A 15,947-nucleotide genomic window follows, 5' to 3' on the forward strand; every position below is an offset into this window, starting at 1 on the left:
CTAAGACCCTTACTCTCTGCCGCCTTGTCTCCTACACTTTTCCAGCAGCTTCCTCTACTCCAGCCACGCTGGCTTCCTGCACCTCCCTGAGCCTGCTGCCAATCACGTCCCAGTCCAGGGCCTTTGTGCTTGCTGCTCCCTCTCCCAGACAAGCAGGTCTTCCCTCAGAGAGTCACACGACTTAATTTAGTTCTCGGATCAGGTGTTACCTTGTCACAGAAGTCATCCCTGGTCCTCCTATTGACAGGAAACAGGATCCTCTCACCCCCCTACTCTCTAGCAGGTCAATATCTGATATTAAATTACATATTTATTTGTTTATATATAGTGGAACATAAGCTCCAGGAAGGCCAAAACTTGTTCTGTTCTCCAAAGGATCCCAGCTCATAAAACTGGGCCTGGCACAGAGTGAAAGAATATTATCCATTTTTAATACCTTTATTAGACTAGTTAAAGTATCAAGAGTTCTTTATAAAGAGGCTTTCCAACATCATCACATTGGCCTTATTACAAAATGACATTGATCAAGGCCAGAAAGCTAAAAAGCAGTAACTCGATGATGACGTGAAACAAAATGGTGAGAAATGCTCCTCTCAGAGAAGGCTCTCAGACATCTCTCTCCTGGCTGAAATGGTAAGAACTTTAACGTCTACTACATCCTGGCACAAAATGACATTTGAGCCCTTTTTGTAACTTGTGCTTTTAATATTTGTAGGCCATTCTCAAGTTGAAAAAATTTCTTTGTATTTTCCTGAGATTGACTTTGACTTACTTGTCTCGCCTGACAAATACCCACTGTGCACATCCTGTGTGGCAGCCGGCATGATGCAAGGCACCAGGGTTGTGGGAGTGACCCAGACGGAACCAGAGAAAGCCAGTCCCAGGAGGAAGAAAACAAAATCCCTATAAATTTTTGCCAACAAAAATTGTTGACTGTGGAAAATTTTGTGATATCTAAACTTTAAGTCAAAATGCTGGGAACATAGTTCATTATTGTTGTATACCTAGATAAAATAAAATATGTTCACATTTTTCTACTATTCTTGGGCCATAATTTTTAAAATTTCATAGTAACAAATCAAGAAAACTATTTTGACAACTAATTATATATCTTCTTAAAACATAACTGAGCAATAAAATTGCATCACTTCACGATTTATTCACTGCAGCCACTTTCCTATGATAACACTGCAGTAAACAGATGCTTCCTTAAGCCCAAGGAAGTACCCGTTTTTGCTTTTACAAAAGCCTAATATTTTTCATTCCCCTTTTAATATTGATAGCAAATATACAAATGTAACAGGTCAAGAAAAATGCCAGGCTCCAGAATTTTATAGTGTTATGACAATATTGACTTATATTTCTACCATATATGACATGTACACCGGGATTATTAGATTAATATAATAACATATCCAATCATTTTTAAAAGTCTGTGTGAGAAGAAGAGATAAGGAAAGCCAGAGTAAATTTGCTGCACCTGTTATCTGGGCATTTGGCATTCTTAACAAGTTAAATCCCCAGGAAGCCAGATTAATAGATGACAGGGGAAAAAATGTGAATTGCATTATCATCTTCAACATGCTAATATACATGGGTGCTGAAAATCCAATTGAAAGGGGACTGGCTTATTAAACTGTGGCATGCTGCAATTTACATATCTCACCCTCCAGATGTGAGGAGGGTAAATGAGAATAGCATGTGCTCAGATCGGCAGGGGGTAACGAGGGAAAATAATATATGCATTGGCTGTCAATTTTGCCAACTGAAGAAAAAGTGACACAATGAAAAGACTGACTTTTATTTTCTCCTAAAATAAATCTGGCTGTGGTTAGTCCTCTGCTGCATTCTGGAGCAGCACCAGAAACAGCACGACTATCCCTCGCTGGGCATTCTGTGCACAGCCCTGCTGGCTTTCCAAGAGTAAGGGTGAATGTAGATGCCCAGACACTGGAGAAACTGCTGGTAGTGGGGCCCTGCTGATGGTGCAAGAGCAAGAGGACCTTTGCAGGAAAAAAGAACCAAAACTAGTAGCAAGGGCTTTCCCAAACACACTCCATCCATCTTAGACAGTGAGCAAAAGGAGCAATCACTATGTCTTTAGAAAAACAAATTCTGTAAATTATGTTACCTCCTAGAGCCCAAATCCAAAACAAAATCTTAATGTATCCAAAGTCGGATAACTGAATTTCTCATAGGTAGCCACTGTTCTCACTTTATGCCTCTGCATACATGCGTATAACCTCTGATAACTTTCAAATACTTAGAAGAAGAAAGAGTAAAACCACATTTACATTTTAATTAGGGGTTTCCCAACAGACATGCAATGCTGGTGAAATGAAATGTAAATGGGAATAAAAAGACTAGGAATAAAATAAGCAGCCACAAAATATAGCCAAGTAGTAATCCCAATGGGAGTCCTAGCATTTCATATTTATAAAGCAAATACAAACATGCCTAAAATACATATAAATTATGTATTTGCTGTATAGATAAACAGTAATAAAAACTCTCTTTTCTTTAAGCTTTTGATTAGGGAAGACTTAAAACAGCTGGTGTTTTAAGACCTTAAGACCTGGCTGGTGTGGCTCAGTGGATTGAGCACCAGCCTGAGAACCAGAAGGCCCCCAGTTGGGGGGGCGGGGGCACGAGAAGCAACCAATCGATGTATCTCTTGCACATCGATGTTTCTCTCCCCCTCTCCTTCCCTTCCAATCTCTCTAAAATAAATAAATAAAATCTAAAATCTATATGTAAAACACAAATAAAACAGAATAATATAACAAATGTCACATACCCATCACCCAGATTCAACAATTACTAATATTCTGTAATTCTGGCTTTGTCTACACCTCAATCCATTCATTACATTTTTGTAGTTTTTAAGGTAAAATTTAGATCTATTGGAAAGCATAAGTATTAAATGTACAACTTTGACAAGTAAATTCACCCACATAACCCTCACATCTATCATGATATAAAACATTCCACCTCCTCAGAAAATCCCAAGTACCCTTTTCTCAGCCAGACTACCTGCAGGAAGAACAATACTTATTCAACAGAAGGCATATTTTCTCCAGCACAGAAAAATAATTAAAGAAAGCCAACTCCTCAAATCCAGCAAGCTTTATGTTTCAGTCTACACGTAGGCTTATAATCAGCTTCCTATGGAAAAGTCAGCGTAAGAATTTGACACCCAAACTAAACCCAGGTGCTGTTCTTCTCAGTTAGTATTCAGATATGGAGCCTCAAGAAAAATAAGGACTTTGATAATATGTAACAAAAAGCATTACTTCTGGGGTGATTTATTTTTTCATTTATTTCATTAATACCCCCAAACAAAATGACAGGTCCATGTACAACCCAAGAAATAAACAGTAATACTGCAAATTGGCAAAATAATAACCACAGTGTTATGATTATAATGGGATTTCTAACCACTCACTACAGTGATACATACCTGGCAGACCACATTAAACTCTCCATCCCTGCTCTCCAAAAGAGTGGGAAGAATAGCAATAGTAGCAGGAATAGTGGTAATGACATTGACAGCAGCTAATAAGTATTAGTGATGGAGAAGCAGGGATTCAAAACTAGTTCTCTCTGCCCCTATCATGCTCTTTTGATTCCAACCATTATGGCACAGTAGAGGTCAGCACACACACTATCAGCATTATATGTAGCCTGACATCTTGTTGTGCCTATTTAAGCCTTTGATCATGCAAGTAAAACCCCTTTCCTCCCCCTCACAAGTCTCCACTTTGACCCACGTGGGAAAACTCAAACCACAATTTTGTGCTCTTGGAGGAGGGCGGGGGAGGAAGCCTCCTTCCTCAGATCCCCTTGGCTGGCCCTTCCTTCTGGGAGGAGCTGGAATTTCTACAAGTGAGGAGAGCCTGAGAACGGGCTAGATTCCAGGGGAAATGGCCTCTTTTTGAACTTAGGCTCTTTCTAGCCTGCCTGTGTACGAACAGGGAAAGCAAAGCAGGCAGGTCTCTGCTCTCCCTGCCTGCTCTAGTTCCTCCACTCCCACCCGGGCTTGGGTGGAGTTATCGATTAGGTCAGCCCTTCACCAAGGTCTAGTTCCCTTCCAGTCACTGGAGAGCAGGAGGGGGCCCCTTCCCGGCCTCCCATCCTGGCCACATTCCTTGCTGATACTTAATGAGACTGACACTGTGATCGATATTTGGATCTTGGATCTCTTTCCTATACTGGTTAGAATCCTGGAAGGTGAAATGAAACTAACTAGGATCCAAAACTTCCAAGAAGCCATATTCTTTATCCTTTGTCTTAGCTCATTGCACCTGGAGACACCTTTTCCTTTTTGGTGTCCCTCTCGCAGTATAGTCCAACATAAATACGCTGAGGCAGGGGCTGGGGAGGCAGGGGCTGGGGAAGCGGGGAGGGGAGTCACTCAGAAGATTTAACCTTCTTTGCATCCTCGACACTTACAGCCCATATAAGCCCTCAGCACTCCTTGACCATTGTTTCCTCCTTCCCAGCGGTATGCCATCCCCTCCTCTCACCCAGCTTTATCACTTCTTTCACCACCACCACCATCACCACCGACACCAACAACAATACCATCAACACCAATACCACCACCACCAGCAGCAGCAGCCCCAAAGCCATCAACAACACAACTACCACTACCAAACCAATACCACTACCACCAACACGACTAATACCACCACTGACAATACCACTGCCAAAACCAGCAACCCCCAAACCAACACCACCACCTCCATAAATGTTCAGAATTGCAAACCGCTAGTGAGAGCATTCAACCAGTGTCTGGCAGCACTGCTGTTACCTTGTTCTCCTCCGGAGTGAAGACGACTCGGAATGTGAATGGCACTCCTGGAGCTACTTTGTGGCCAATATCTTTGGGGCTGATTACTTTAAAGTAAGGTGAACTTTCCTCAACGACTTTCACCATCCTTGGAACCTGCAAGAAGGACCTACAGTGATGACACTGTGCATGTGAAAATACAGAAGAGAAAGCACAGGCTTCGTGGTGAAAGATGCGATCCCCATCTACTACTCGCCAGCCATGCGACCTGGGTCAGGTCTGAACTGTACTCTCATCAACTGCACAAGGAGATGACGGCACCTGCCTTTACCCCAGTGCCTTATACAAAGTAAGCACTCAGTGTATTTTAGCTTTAATTTTTATTAACATTATTATTACTCATTTTATTATTATTGCAAGTCTTTCTTCAGTTTATTATTTAAATGTGAATTATCTTCACAAACGAACAGCTAAGACCCCACTCACACAGTGGAGTGAAGCTGGGTTTCCCGACATTTGAGAGTTGCTCTGGGAGAGGAAATCACACTCAACTGCACTCCTGCTCTGGGCCATCACTGCACGTGACGTGCCACTTATTCCTGACAATAAACTCTGAGCTGCAGTATGACTCCCATTCTACAGAGGAAGAAACACACACTTGCCCTAAGTGCTACAGCTTCACCAAGCAATGGTGTCCAAGTCCCAGCTGGAGCCCACCTTCCCTCTCTCCGAGATTGTCCTAAGTAAGCCCCACTGTGAAGCAGGAACAAAAAGAGTAGTACAATATCCCTAAGCCCAGTCTCAGAACAGCTCCAAAATTTGTATTCTTTTAAAGTTTTACTCCTGAAGCATGCTGGTCTTGCCTAGAGCAGTATATCTATCTCAGCCCATGCAATAAAGGAAAGGCAAATGTGAAGAGGACGGGGATGGTCAGCGGTCAGTGGTCAGCGGTCAGCAGTAGAGGTTCTAGGGACACAGGGGAAAGGAAAGGATTGTTTTTTAATGACTAAAGGGGGCAGGAGAAAGTTAACTATAGTTAAGTATGATCCAGATGCCTCCAGTGAAAAATGAGGGAAAAAAACCTCCCAAAACTTCTCAAAACTGTAACCAGACAGGGAAGGGGAGAAGAAATGGAGAGGACTCAGACAGATGAGACTAGAGAGCAGAAGGTAGGGAAGAGATGTGTGCAAATGGCATTGGAATGGAAGTAGCTTTGCTGGTAAGGGAAATGTGCAGTGGCATTTATGATGTGTTGAATGATACTATGTGAGCTTGTTGGGAATACTTTTAATTAACAGCATAAGGAAAACAAAAGTAACACTAATATAATAATAACAGTAGTGAATGATACTTACTATGTGACAGGCACTGAGCTGAATACATTACATTCATTATCTCATTTAATAAGCCAAACAACCTATTGAAATGGGTGCTATTATTACCCCAATGGCTTGGAGAAGGGAAGTGACTCGCCCAAAATCTGCAGCTGGGAGACAGCTGGAATGTGAACCCAGAACCCAGCTCAGCCAGAATCTGAATACAGATTAGTCTGCCTCTAGAGTCTGGGTGCTTATAATTGTATCCCAAGTAGAATCATTCTGTGGCTTGTAGAGTGTAAATGGCTTATTTTCAATGTGTGTGTTGGAGAGAGAGAGAGAAATTATGACCAAATAAGCTATGTCTTTTTGTGTTGCCTCCAGTAAGGAAGCCAATAAAAGGTGAATGGTACAGTGACCCAAATGTATCTCAGTGGTTCCTTAAGTGTCCATGAACCAGGGATGGAGAGAAGCAGGCTTACCTCAGCCATCTACTCCAAGGGCCCTGGGAGTAACTCACCCAGAACCAAGTCTGCCCATCCTAGAGGAATCTGTCTGCTTGTTGTTAGCTGGACTTTCTTAGATGAGGAGGAGGCTTTCATGAAGTCCAAAACCCTAGCAGCACCTTACCAGGGGGTGATGGGTTATCCATGAGAACTGGGTGCCCTTTGGCAGATAAAACTTACACATACCCCTTATCCTTGACTTGCCCATATAAGCCAACTGTACCATATAAACCATATAACTCCTCTCTGTCTTTCAAAGCCTAAGAAAACTTGAACAAAAGTTTAAAAAGTAATGTAAAGGGGGAAAGAGGGAACTGGAAGTGAGAAGCTAAATTGGTTGGCAGCCCTGCGTGAAAAGAGAGCATTCTAATGTCTATGTAATGTATCTCTTCTTGAGGTCTCAGAACATAATCCTGAACACCTGGGGTTTTTCCTTCTCTATGCCTACACCTCAGCTTCTATCCCATGAGCTTCTCTTGTTAACACTCCTGCAGCAAAAAAACTAAATATACCATTTTCTCCAGGGTCTGGTTTTGCTGTCACTAAATCACCCCATGAATCTCCGAAAGGCATCACTGATTCATTTAACGAGCTATTGTACCAAATATATCTGCAGGTCTTCTCATTTGCCTTGGATTCTTGCATAGTCTTTACTGGTTTCCCCTTTTTTCTTACAGTGAGAATTTGTTTCTACATTCTTAGATTCTGTAAGTATTCCTACTTGTCTTTACACCTGAATTTTAGCATCTCTCAGATGCCTTCCTCCCCATCTGATTACTTTTCACACTTAACTGTGCTTTCTGCTGACCTCCAGCCTTATTCTGTCTTTCATTATCATTAGATGCCAAGGAAATCTTTAGGCATTTAATACCTTTTCTTAAAATAAACTCTAGTTTATCTCTGAAGAAAAAGGCACAGGATGGGAAGAAAAATCCTCAGTTGCAACCACAAAAAGACAAGGTATAAATAATGGAAGAAGTCATTTCAAAACTATCTGTAGTCAAAATCTGAAGGTAGAAATAAGGAAACAGAAAAGGGGGAAAGGGATGCCCATTGTTTGATTTAAAAAATTCAATTTATAGAACACAAATGCATTGGCTGAGCAGCTGCAATTCATGAGCAGAGTTAATGCCTTCAGCTGGGGAGCGGAGGCTCTAACACAAAGTCTGTAAGCATGAGTAGTAGTCGCCCTGTCTGTCTTGAATGAAGCCTAGCCCACCAGCCACATGAGAACTTCATGACATGCATCTAGCTAACCCTTTACTCAACAAAACGTTAGTGCACACGCTGGGAATTTACTGTTGGGTGGGCACTGCCCTGGGGTCAAACGTAGAGCGACACACCAACACAGCCCTGTCCTCAGTAAGCTGACAGTCAAAGGGCCCGTTTTCATATATTTTCCCAAGTCCACCAAATTACAGAACTTAGCTAAGATCCTACAGGACCCCATTTTATTTAACTCCTTCTGATACATCCATGAAAGGTCCAGCCATCACAGCGAACATACTCACTTTGTCATTGTTCCTCAGAACCAGTGGAACTTCATAGACTTCACAGGGAGTGTAGTTCTGAAATATAATTTCTGATGGAAAGGGCTGGAATAATGCCTGATCCAGGTCAATTCCTGAAAACTTCAGTTGAAAAAAAGTAAATTAATCATATAGTCACACACAGTGGCAGAAATGGCTGGGGAAGATAAGAAAACACTATATAAAAGTATGGATATTAATACTAACAACATAGGGAACACTCAAAGAGGGGTAATTACTCTATACAATAATTGTTATAATTGGTAAGATTATTGTCATCAGCTTCTTTAATACAAAAAACAGTAGAAGTTTTGGTCCTCAGTTTAAAAAAATAGAGGCTAGTGTTCGGCTTTCAGCTCGGAGGAGGCTTAGGTGACACTTTCTTCGGTCACCCTGAATCCAGGTTCATCTGACACCAGCGCCTCCACCATGCCGTTGAAGTCGACCCCAAGGAGATATCATATACCTGAGGTGCACCTGCGGGGAAGTCGGTGCCACGTCTGCCCTGGCCCCCAAAATCAGCCCCCTGAGCCTGTCTCCAAAAAAGGTTGGTGGTGACATCGCCAAAGCAACTGGTGACCAGAAGGGTCTGAGGCGCACAGACAAACGAGCACTCAGAACAGACAGACCCAAACTGAGGTAGTGCGTTCTGCCCCTGCCCTGATCATCAAAGCTCTCAAACAACCACCCCAAGAGAGAATGAAGCAAAAACACATTCAGCGCAGTGGAAATATCACTTTTGAAGAGATTGTCAACACTGCTGGACAGATGCGGCAGCAATCTTAGCTAGAGAACTCTCTGGAGCCATCAAAGAGATCCTGGGGACCGCCCAGTCTGTGGGCCGTCATGATGACAGCCCTACCCCCGTGGCGTCGTAGCCACGGGGCAGTGGAGTGCCCAGCTAGGTAAGAACTACAAAGGGAAATACTCCAATTAAAGACGACCAACCAAAAAACAGATAAATATGGCTAATTAGAACATTAATCCAAAACTTCCATTTCTGGTAATGGTGAATAAGGTAATTGAACCAATTCCCCTATGAGAATAACAAGAAAAGTTGTATCAATAAATAACTGCTTGGAGACACTAAAGAGCTAAAAAGATAGTATGATCTAATATTGAAACTATGAATTACCTCAAGCTGACAGCTTGTATAATGTCCAACAAGTTTTGAGTACTGCCATATTTTCTTAAAAATTTAGAATACCCCATGATGCCCTGTAAGTTCATGGCTGTACCCTGGGGCACCTTGGCACACAGTTTGGAAACTGAAGATATAAGCATCCACCTCACTAGTTTAGAAATACAATAGCAAATATTTTTTTAAAAAACAAATAAAAAATGAAATAACAAAAGCAGTACCAAAAATTAATGAAATAGAAAGTACAACAAATATGATAGAAACAACAAAGCAAAAAGTTGAGCCTAAAAAGACTAATAAAATTGATAAAATACCCAGTGAATCTAATCAAGAAAACAAGACAGAAGTACAAAGATCCCATTAAATAATGAAAACAGGGACATTACTACAGAACCTTAACTAAAGAAAAAGAGAACAAATGGATATTATATAAATAAATGTGAACAGTTAGATAAGAAGTACAAATTGTTAGAAAAATACAATTTATCAAAACTAGCACAAGAAATAGAAAAATGGAATAGTGCTATAACTATGAGAGAAATTGAATTTGTAAGTAAAAACCTTTCATAGAAAAAATTCTGGTCCAAATAACTTCACAAGCAAAATCTAGAAAACATTTAAAGAGGTACAACTGAAATATTATAGAAACTCTACCAAAGAAAAGAAAAACAAAAATTAAATATCTCCCAATGCAATTGATGATGTTAGCATAACTTTCATATACCTAAGAAAGACAGTAGGAAAAGGGGAAGTTGTTGGTCAACATCACTCATAAACCACATATTCAATAGAAGAACCAAAACATTAGCAAATGAAAATCCACAATATCAAAAGAGGATAACAAACATCAAGACCGAGTTGAGTTTATTTCAGAAATTCAACATTTCAATTTAACATTTAAAATTGATTGAGAGGAAACAAAATTGTCACTTTCCCCAGAAGAAAAAAAATTGTTTATTTAGAAAATTCAAAATAACCAAACAGATACACTATTAGGATTCATAAGTGACTTATCAAGGTCAACATACAAAAAACAACTATATTTATATGTACTAGCTGTGAACATTTAAGAAGTAAAATTTATAAACAATGCCATTTAAAATAGCATCCTAAAACATTAAATGCATAGGAATAAGTCTGACAAAAGATGTGTAAGACTTTTATCCAAAAAAAACTATAAAATATTACTAGGAAGAATTTTTTAAAAATCTATATAAAATACAGAAACAAAGCATGTTCACAAATTGAAAGATTCAATATTTTAATAATGTCAAATACTCTCTGGATTGATATAAAAATCATACAATCCAATAAAAATTATCCCCGCCAGAAAAATTCTCTTGGAAATTAAAAAGATGATTATACAATTTATATGGAAAAGCAGAGGACTAAGAATAGACCAGATCCATTTGAAGAACAAGAGAAAAGAACTTGCTCTATCTGGTAGCAACACTTACTATAATTATATTATTGTAATACATATCAGATACTGTTACTTATCTAGCAGTTAAAATAGTGAGATATTAGCACAAGACTTATCGTAAATACAAATCTACCAGATTAGAAAGCCCAGAAAAAAGTCCTTAAATATATGGATATTCGATTTATGATGAAGGTAACACTGAAAAGCACTGGGAAAGGGATATGTTTTCTTCAACGAATGGTATTGGGTTAACTGGATATTCCACATGAAAAATATTAACCCCTATCACACTCCATTCCACGTGTATCAAAGCTTTCAAAGCAAAAGGTAAAAAATAAAGTTTTCAGAAGAAAACTGAAAGTAGTATCTTCATGATGTTGAAGAATGAAAAATTTTAATTGGACATAGAAAATACAAAACATAAATAAAAATGTTAGTAAATTAAGTCATATTGACTTTTTAAAACATATGTTCATCAAAAGATAAGCACTAGGGAATAAAAAAGAAAGTCAAAGAATGGGGGATTAGTTACAATACATGTAATTGATAAAGGACCAGTCTCCAGAATATATGAAAAACCTTTACAAAATCAGTAAGAAATGGACAAAAACATAAACATGCAATTTATAAAGGATGATATCCAAATGGCTAATAAAATGTGAGAGCGTGCTTTGCCTCATTCAAAATCAAGAAACTGCACATTGAACTGCAGGGTGACAGCATGACACACCCGATGAAATGGTGTTAAAGAGACCAACGACGTCACCTGCTAGCACAGTGCAGCACGACTGGAGTGTGAACTGGTACAGATACCTCAGAAAAGTGGTCACTATCTACCAAAGCAAAACATAGGCATAGCCTGCAACCTAAATATTCTAGTTTTATGTATATGCCCTATAGAAATGTGTGCATATTCACCAAAAGATATGTAAAAGAGTGTTTATAACAGCACCATTTATAATAGTAAAACTGTGAGGAAAAACAAATGCTCATCAAGAGTAAAATGGATAAAAAAAAGGTAGTATAGTCACACAATGGAATACCATACAGAAAAAAAAAGAATAAACCACTGCTGAACACAAAATAAATAAATCTCAAAGAAAAAAGACCATAATATTGAGTAAAGTTGGCCAGAAATCAATTGGATATACGAGCTGAATGTATGGTTCATAGTTCAGGGGATAGGCCATAGCAAGAGGTGTAATTATGAAAATAACATTTTAAGGGGGAATTTAAAGCCTTGTTTGTAGAAGGGATCTCCTAAGGAGTGGGTTTAGAAGAGAAAGAAGAGGTTCAAGGACCAAGTGCTAAGGAGCTCCAACATTTAGTGATCAGGGACAGGAGAACAATCCAATAAATAAAGTAAGAAAAAAGCAATCAGTGAAGTAGAAAAAAACAAAGGAGTGTGATATGTGAGATACAAGTGAATAAAAAGGCACAAAAAGAGACACTGACTGTGTCAAATGCTATGAGACAATCCAGGTGTACTTAACTGATCAAGCTTCAGAATGAGCTTTAAGAGAAATACACATACACAAAACTCAAAGGAAGGGACTCAGAAGATAGCCTGGGGTGTGTAATCACAATGAAATGAAAATGAACAGAAAATGAAAAATGGATTAAAGGCGACAAAGAAGATGTAGAAGGGCAGACAAAGAAGGTTCAACATGTTCGTAATTGATATTCTTAAAGAAAAGAACAAGCAATGGCATATAAGGAAACAGTCTAGAAATAAAATAAAGGTACATCCTAATAAAATTATTGGGCTTTAATAATAAACAATCTTTGGGCACACAAGCTAGAAGATTAAAGTATCTGTCTTTTATCTTGGGGAAAATCAAGTTGGCTTCATACTTGTACACACCATTATTTAAAGCCAGAGGGCAGTGAGGAAAATGCCTGCAAAGCTCTTATGGGAAAAATGTGCGGCCCAAGAATTTTACAGCTAACAAAACTGAAGTTCAGTATAAAGGCAACAAGTAAGTATTATCAGACATATAAAACCACAGAAATAGTTTCCATAAGCTCTTCTCAAAGAAATTAGTAAAAAGGAAGAAAGAAGAAAAAAGGAGGAGGAGAAGAAAGAAGGAAGAAGAAAAAGAAATTAGTAGAGGATGACTGTCACCCAACTAAGGGACAAATGAAACTCCTAAAAATAAAGTAAAAATAACCAGCTGAGTGGAGAGAAGATCAGCTGTAGTAAAGTATACTTATTTCCTCAACCTTCATAGCAGGAGTCAAAATGCATTCAAATACAGGCTTTATGCACAGAACAATACACATAGTCTGGTCTTAGTTATGCTATGGGAAAGGAGCAAACAGCCCTTAATTAGGATGAATTAGCTTTGGGAAAAGCCACGTTCCCTGCCCTCAAAGTCAGAGAATGTTTATGGGGAAGATAATAAATAATAATGGAACTATCAGGGCTCAAAGGAAGAGCAAACTTCTGTGCAGATCCTTGACAGGGGAGGCAATGATACGGCAGTAAGAGCAAGAGAGCCTCAGGGACTCGCTCGTCTTGTGGGAAATAAGTCTGAAAAACTCTCAGGAGCAGCTGAGGAACCCTTTCAGAGGAGGCTAAATCTCCAGCAGTTCAACTGATGGAGGTTCATACCATAATTTCTACATAAAAATTCAGGGAGTTAAAAAGTGGGAAATAAAGACTTCATTTTATAATCATATGCTGGAAGCCTAGAACATATGGTTTACATTAGAATATAGAAACATGCTAAAGTAACTATTTTTGAGAGACTAAAAGAAAACCGTTGTTACTGGAAATGAGCCAGAATATACAACAAGCGGCTACTTTACCACGCAGTGCCACCTTTCTCTTTAGTGACGACAGCTCAGGTAAGGAGGGATTTCTAGTGCTAAAATGATAACTTAATCAGGTGTGGCTAACATAATTCTTGGAATTACCCCTAATCTGTAAACAACAGTGTCTAGAAGTGGCTAAGAAAGAAATGTGAGCAGTCAAAAGTTATCTGTACTAATTAATTTTAATTCTCTCCATATCGAATCACAGATATCAAGGTCAACAGAGGGAAAAAAAAAGAATGAATTAAACAACCAAATAAAAGATTAATTAGCCCAGAACCAATAACTACTACTTAGTGACTTGATTAAGAATGTTCACTTTACGCCAGGGCCTACTTTATGTGCTACTGTAACAGAAAGCATCTACCTTCTGATGGGTCGTTTCCCCCATATCTAAAAGTTCGATGATCTGTGGTCGGCACATCAACCGTGTATTAGCCAGTCTCTGTTCTGTGGTCTGGGACATTTCCTTCAGGAACTCCGAGGGTGTTAGCTAGAATTCAAAACAACAGGGGCCAGAGATTCATAAACGGTTACACTGAAAGAGTATCTTCACAAGTTCCAGTAATGAATAATTTGTGTTTGCAGCTTTCAGGATAATTCTGGAATGCCACTAAGTTCCCTCATAAAATATTTAAAATAACTAAATAATACAAGAGAAGTACTCATGCGCTTTTGAGCTCTTTGCACAGTAATCTGAAATGACATGTGGCTGCTGTTTCCTTCCGATCTTGAAGGAATCACACAAAGGTGCCTGGGGGGCGGAGAGTCAATAAGCGCACAGGAACTTGTCCAAAGAGCTTAACGTTTACGCTCAGAAGAGGCATCTGAGCATAAAGTTCTAAGTTTCTAAAATCACTTTCTGGCTTAAGAGCTAAGGAGTCTGAAATACGTCTATTTCTCAACTGAAGTTACAACATGAAAGCAACGCTTCTGAGTGTTTAACTATCAGGTTCTACCAGGTTAGAGAGTAGTAACCTCATAAAATGTACAGGATCTGGGAAGTGTGATCATGCTGCTTAGGAATAAGTCTGAACGTTTTAGAAATCACGAGAGTCCATTTAGACCTTAGTTTTAAAGAGATCTAAGACAATCATTGTATCTGGCAGCCGGTCATATTCACATACCCAAATAAGAACTCAAAATGCGCTTAACGCTCATAAAGTTACGAGGGGAAAAATGTAACCTATCATTTAACATTTAAGTTACCGAACAAGGGCTTAGTTACCCAGGACCAAGAGCTATTACTTAGTTTGTTGTGGTGAAATGTTCACATTATTTCCAGGACCTTCTTTCTTTCTAGGAAAGGGTTTCTTGTTTTTTGTTTTTTGTTTTTCATTAAACTTGTAATTTTGAGATAATTATAGATTTACATGCAGTTAGTTATTAAGAAATAATACCAAGAGAACCAGGAACCATTTGCCCGTTTCCCCAAGAACAGTGTTGAAAAAGTAGAGCCCAGTATCCCAACCAGGACACTGACAATGATACAGTCAAGATACAGAACATTTCCATCACCAAGGCCTACTTCAGATGCAAGGAAATTATGATCACTGGCAGCAACATAATGCTTCAGTATGTGCCAAGACTTTGAAAAACAATCACAGGAACATAATTTAGCTCATCTGTTTTGCCTTGAGTTAAAATCAATGCTTTTCAAATACCATACAAATTATTTTCTGTGATTGAATCCATTTAAGTGAAGACATATTTCTATTATAGCTTCCAACTTGGTTTTTTAGGTTTTTAAAAAATTGGAACCCAGATTAGAATACTAAAATGTTAACAAGGTATCAGCTATGTTGTGGTTTAAATAAAAAATAACAAAGTCTTATAAACAAAAAGTCAGGCATTACCTTAAATATGAAATAATAACCACCACAAAAGAGAATAATAATAGATTTTATTTTTCTAATTGAAATGTAACTTGAGACTAGTTTTTAAAATGCAGTGAATACTATATCTAACACTGTAAATTGTTATTGATATTTTCTATAGCATGTGGTTTATAATTCAATTCTTACAAAATCATTATAATTCATTAAAAATATTTTTTTAATTGTACATCAACTATAATTTAAAAATTAAAATATATATCCTTGGCTGGTGTGGCTCAGTGGACTGAGTGCCGGCCTGAGAAGCAAAGGGTCGCTGGCTCAATTCCCAGTCAGGGCACATGCCTGGGCTGGGTCCCCAGTAGGGGCGCGTGAGAGGCAACCACGTATTAATGTTTCTCTCCTCTTTATCCCTCCCTTCCCCTCTCTCTAAAACTAAATAAATAAAATATTTTAATAAAAAAATTAAACTGTATAAATATTTTTATTTTAAAGAAAGAAAAATTATGCATTTTCCTACAATATAGTCATTATTTTAACATTCTATGTTCCACAAATGTACAAACAAAAATAACCCTTGCCAATCAA

General features: G+C 38.6%; 1 protein-coding gene across 1 annotated transcript in view; it reads right to left on the bottom strand.

Annotated features, from left to right (window-relative positions):
• HYDIN (HYDIN axonemal central pair apparatus protein) overlaps window positions 1–15,947 on the bottom strand; it is a 322,142-nt gene that overhangs the window by 260,282 nt on the left and 45,913 nt on the right. The window contains exons 3-5 of the mRNA XM_045819132.1: window positions 13,892–14,017; window positions 8,126–8,245; window positions 4,814–4,948 (exon numbers count right to left, since the gene is read on the bottom strand). Coding sequence (XP_045675088.1) covers window positions 4,814–4,948; window positions 8,126–8,245; window positions 13,892–14,017 — 381 coding nt within the window. The remainder of the gene's footprint in view (window positions 1–4,813; window positions 4,949–8,125; window positions 8,246–13,891; window positions 14,018–15,947) is intronic.

Source organism: Phyllostomus hastatus, unplaced genomic scaffold (genome assembly GCF_019186645.2).
Source record: "Phyllostomus hastatus isolate PE091 unplaced genomic scaffold, TTU_PhHast_1.1 phas_scaffold_345, whole genome shotgun sequence".
Classification (NCBI taxonomy): domain Eukaryota; kingdom Metazoa; phylum Chordata; class Mammalia; order Chiroptera; family Phyllostomidae; genus Phyllostomus; species Phyllostomus hastatus.